The sequence below is a fragment of the Pungitius pungitius genome, chromosome 3 (genome assembly GCF_949316345.1).
Source record: "Pungitius pungitius chromosome 3, fPunPun2.1, whole genome shotgun sequence".
Lineage (NCBI taxonomy): Eukaryota > Metazoa > Chordata > Actinopteri > Perciformes > Gasterosteidae > Pungitius > Pungitius pungitius.
In genome coordinates, this window is record NC_084902.1 from 21306905 (window position 1) to 21312107 (window position 5203).

General features: G+C 39.0%; 1 protein-coding gene across 1 annotated transcript; it reads right to left on the reverse strand.

The window, feature by feature from the left end:
* Positions 1-316: 316 nt before the first annotated feature.
* Positions 317-5203, reverse strand: mrps23 (mitochondrial ribosomal protein S23). The gene is made up of 5 exons (XM_037460003.2): positions 4817-5203; positions 4029-4208; positions 2369-2446; positions 1998-2121; positions 317-1242 (listed from the first exon to the last, which is right to left on the reverse strand). The coding sequence occupies exons 1-5, from the start codon at positions 4909-4911 to the stop codon at positions 1129-1131; spliced, it is 591 nt and encodes a 196-aa protein (XP_037315900.2). The 5' UTR covers positions 4912-5203; the 3' UTR covers positions 317-1128.

Sequence of the window (5203 nt, forward strand, 5' to 3'; positions counted from 1 at the left end):
TATATGTGGCATCCACAAAACAAGGGAAATATGGCGCTTGATATTGAATGTAGCGTTATACTAAGTTAGCATATTCAGACACTCAGATAAGAGGATTGTGACAAAAAAGAGCAATACTTTGTAATAACCAATAGCTTCCAACAGCTTCTACCTTAAACCGACCGCTGTTAGTTGGGGGCTACTGGTTTGAAAGGAAATTGGTCAGTCGAGCGGGACGACTGTCACTTGGAAGTAGGTGGGGCGGACACATATCTCACAGTCAATGGCTACAGATGTGTTTTTTTTCCCCATCCCCCACCATTCAACAACTCAAACGTGAATCAAGAACTCTTTAATATCTCAAAGAACCATTTAATATCCCATATGAAAAACATAAAATGGTTCTTTGTAGAACCACACACCCTTTTAAAGAACCGTTTAAGAACCCTTTTTTTCTGTCTACAATGTCGGACAACCTCGCATCACTGCTGAACTCTCATGATAAAATTCCTGGGAATTATTGTTGATATCTATTGACATCTATATTCAAAGTGTATTGTAGCATAGACAAACAAGCATTCGTTTCCATAATCAGTTGATTGAAATATGAGTGAGAAAGACCTAGGGTTGGCACACATCATATATATGAATGAGAAATAACAATGACCCAAGAATGGACTCTTATGGAACCTCACATAGTAGTCTGGCTTTGTTGGAATTGCAACCAGTAACATGAATGCATTGTCGTCTGTGTGTGACCATGTGATATTTCAGTTTTTCTTTAATTTGCAAAAATTTCTACATTAGTTTTTTTCTGTCAAGATGGGGTGCTGAGTGTACATTGAAAAATGAACTTTTTTGATTTTAGCAAATGGCTGCAATGAAACAAAGAAAAATGTAAAGGGGTCTGAATACTTTTCGTACTGACTGTGTGTGCACGCGCGCGCGTGCACACACACACACACACACACACACCCGACGGTGTGATTGCAGACAGCCATGCCTTGAGTTGGTTGTTAAAATTAAGGTATTCCTGCAGAGACCATCATTTCCAGAGGAGCAGCAGGAAAAAATTGTCTGTTTTAGTTGAAGAGTGTATCTGGTGTGGAGTATTGGCAGGCTACCAAATGGGGCTTGCGCAGATGAGGTCTATGGTGTGTTTGTGTCTGTGCTCTCCTCGCTGTCAGCACTGACCGACTGCTGCTCCGCCAACATGTCGGTTAGCTTTAGTTCAAGCACTGGATCCCTGGATTCTGCTGCCACCTGCAGGACAAAGACAGTACTGTGATCATGTGCTGCAACGTCACACAACGTTGCAGACTATTGCCAAATAATAACACGATTACATTTCCTCTGAATGTTTAATATTATTCTTCAATGTGTGTGCTAGCAGGACAAGACTCTAGCTCCTAATAGTGCCTTTGAAGTGGAAAAAAACATCGTGCTAACCCTTGTACCTGTGTTTGCACCTTAATTGAAATTTGCTAAGTGATTCTTTATTCTAGTTCAAAGGAATAAAAACATAAATGCTCTTCACTGCAGCATGGACTTCAGCTACCAGCAGAGCCTCCAGTGTACAAAGAGACAATAAAAACAGAGCAAATGACACGTGTAATAACCACATTTACTGATCCATAATCAAGTTAACTTTGTAATTGGTCATTGTGAAATACATTGGATGTGTCAGAGAGAAAGAAAAACATGCTGTGTTGAAACAACTTTTGAAAAAGTAGAACCTGAATCTTAACCCTAACCCACAAAATGTTTGAGATAATAGGAAAATTAGAAGATCTCAAGTATGAAGCACTACCATTTATCACTGAATATTACAATACTCTTATACATTTTACTGTAACTAAGCAACCATCCAACTCCTTTTTTAAACCAGCAACTCAACCCAGTGTACATGATAATCACGTGATATTCATTTACAAGCCTGTGTGAACGGAGACAGTATGTTCTAGAAAAGCAGTTTGAAACGAGGACTTATTAGTGCGGATGGACACGAAGACGCTTACAGGTCGAGCTCCTTTGCGCCTCAGCACGATGCCCTCTTTGAGCAATGCCTTCCCTGCCTCTTCAAAGAGAGCAGAGTCCTGCAGCTCACTGTGGCTCTTCAACTCTGTGAACTGGTCTACAAACCTGTGGGAGCAGTGAAACAGTTAATGATAATGTCAATGTTTTATTTCACTTCATCTTATTTGCATCTTATGCACTCATTGGCAAATACTACAGATTCTGTCATACAAATAAAAAATAATACACAGCCAAAATGTTCAGATCACATCTGACATTTGACCCATTCTGTCGTGCTTGCATATTTTATTTTCACATAAATCACTGCAAAAGCATAATGATGCCATTATTTTAACCAGACGGGTAAATATACCTCTGACATGTTGAAACAAAGTTGGACTTGGACAAGTCCAAAGGCCGAGGACCCGTCCCATACTTCACGTAGAACTTCCTGAAAGGTAGACACATATGGGTGAGTGGGGCCTGCATACAAGGCTCATCAATAAGGAATGCTCACTTGGGGCAAGTAAAATGGCATGTTGAGGATTAAGTAAGGAAGTGATAGTAATAATTTAACACATTGCTTCTTTTATAGCTAATATTGGTCATGGGGTGTGTTCTTCTTAATCCTTGTGGACAATAATGGTAGTGCTAAGCACCAGGCTCCATTTAGAGAAACTTTCCCTTCATTTAGAATGTGAAAGTTTGCCCCGTTGAGTCTTGGGTGTAGGTTCTCCCGTGCCTTCCTTTCCTAGGAACAGAAAAACTGCCTGCATTAAGGAGGAGGAAGAGACGCTGCTGCCAGGCGCTGAGCTTATATTGCTTATATTGGGGGGACGCCCAGGTCTCACAGGGAGCATGCTCCCTGCAGCCGTCCGTCCTCTTGCCCCCCAAAATGTTAATCCGAAATACTTTGCTGTAGTCTCAGTTAACGTAGTTTCTGGAAAAAACGCATGATTTCATCCGATTTTGTGTTTGTGGTATTTGTGACAATACTATGGTGTTGTGGTCTTATGATAAATGTACAGCACTCACAAGCTTTAAATACGGATTATCATTATTTTTTGGCAAAACGCATTTATGGTTAGCACTGCCTTTTAACTACTTTATTTTTTTAAACATTATTTGCGAGTTCAGATGAGCTCTCAAGTGAACTGGCGAATTTCATAAATGTAATATTTTTAGTGCCAGGCAACAAATACATTAAGTTAATTCTTAATCTTGCAATTCAATTCATTAAATGAATTCAAAAGTAGTGCATTGCACGCTTTTAGCAGCAGTATTCCCTTTACACATTAGCGGTTAAATAGTTTTTGTAAAATCAACTTAAATTTAATCGAATAAAAAATAAAAATACTTAATACACTAGGAACCAGCAGAAACAGGTTTGTTTTATTAGGGAGCAACATAAACAATATTAATAATCTATATCAATAATCTGTTATCCCTTTTCCCCACCAGTGCTGTGATCCATTGTTTATTTGTATTTGTGTTCAGAGCCAGTTACAAACAGACATTCAGAATAATACAATATATTTTTTTAACTGTACTGTTCATGAATTTAACTTGCCATGTCATTACTGTAAATCCCTCAATATACAGTGATTAAAGTACTGAATTAAGAATGATGGGATACCAGCTATTGCGCTGTAGTGTATGAATGTATAAATGATAGTTAATTAACTGATTTGTTGTATCCCGGTGGTAAACATCGGAACTGCCAAGCTCAGTGTTCTCGTAAATATATGTGCTATGACATATAAAGCAGTTGAATCCTAACAAAAATAAATGATTCAAACAACCCCATTTTAAAACTATGAAATTCCTTTAGAATAACCCACAATTAGAGACCAGAGGACAGAGTGTAAAAAATCTCTCAATGGAGACAGCAGAGCTAAAAGTGATATTCCACTAAATTAAATACCAATGACCAATAAAATTGCTCACAATCCATGTGTTATTTTTCACATTATTTACACCAGGAGAAAGTAGGTGACATGGAAGCACATATAGTCACTAAAGTGGGTACTTACGCTCTGACTTCATCCTCTCTGTAGAAGATTTCAGACACAGTTTCTTGTTTCTTGGTGACAAGTCTGGTGTGCGGCTTTACATGAAGTGGGTCCCTCTTAGGGGGGAAAGCCTCATATACATCATACCAGATAGGTTTCTCTATCGGCTTAATGACCGCAGAGCGCATCAGATCTCGAACCCTGTCGATCATTTAAATGGCATTTTACGGAAACGTAATTAATTCATAGTAAATAAGAGAATGCAGAGAGGTGAATTAACGTTATGTTGATAGCTTAAACTTAAAGATGGTAAGTATATAACTGCGCTAAAATAGGCTGAGTTCTTGTGTTCGACAATTCGTAGAATGGGAATAATGAATAAGTAAGTTATGACATACTGTGCATTAGAACACTAAATTCCCATTAGTCACTAGGATCGCCTTCGTATGCTAAGGACCTCGTACCTTCCTTTGATCCGATTATCATCATTCTCATTAGAAAACTGCCCCGTGACACGAGTCTCGGTCGCATGCTTATGATGTCATCACACCCTATCCTCATACTCGTTTGACCTGGGATGGTCTTGAAACCCATATCTATGTTGAAATCCGTTACGGATTTAGCAGTGAGCCTATCCCCGAATTCACAGTATATCGATGCATCAACACGTGTCGTTTCTCTCAAACATTTTTATTGAACTTGATCCGATGGCTTATAAGAGTGTCAAGGATATTGCTAACACTAGCTCCTGTTAGCTCCCTATCTACCACAAGCCTTTCAGCAAATGCAGTAAAATGCAGCTTTCTTACCGGGTGAACACGGTTCCAAACCTTTCAAGTCGGCTGCCAGCCATTGCTGTTGTGACACTTGCTAATATTTCCAATACCGACATCCGGTGGGACATTCTTCTTTGTTAGTTTTCGGCTGACTAGATTGCATTGCTGTCTCCTACAGGTCTGGAATTGTCATTGTAGTTTTTGCCCTTTGATATGAATATATATTGCGGATTAGATCGTGGGATCGTAAGCAATAGTATGACTTCTAGTCCTAGTTCACTCAGTTTGAGACATATCATCAACGAGACAATGGTATTTTTTCTCAGTTTACTTAATTCACTAAATACAATTCGTTCCAAAGCACAGAGCCGCAGTACATTCGTACATGTTGTACAGACTCCAGGATTCTAGTGTTCACAT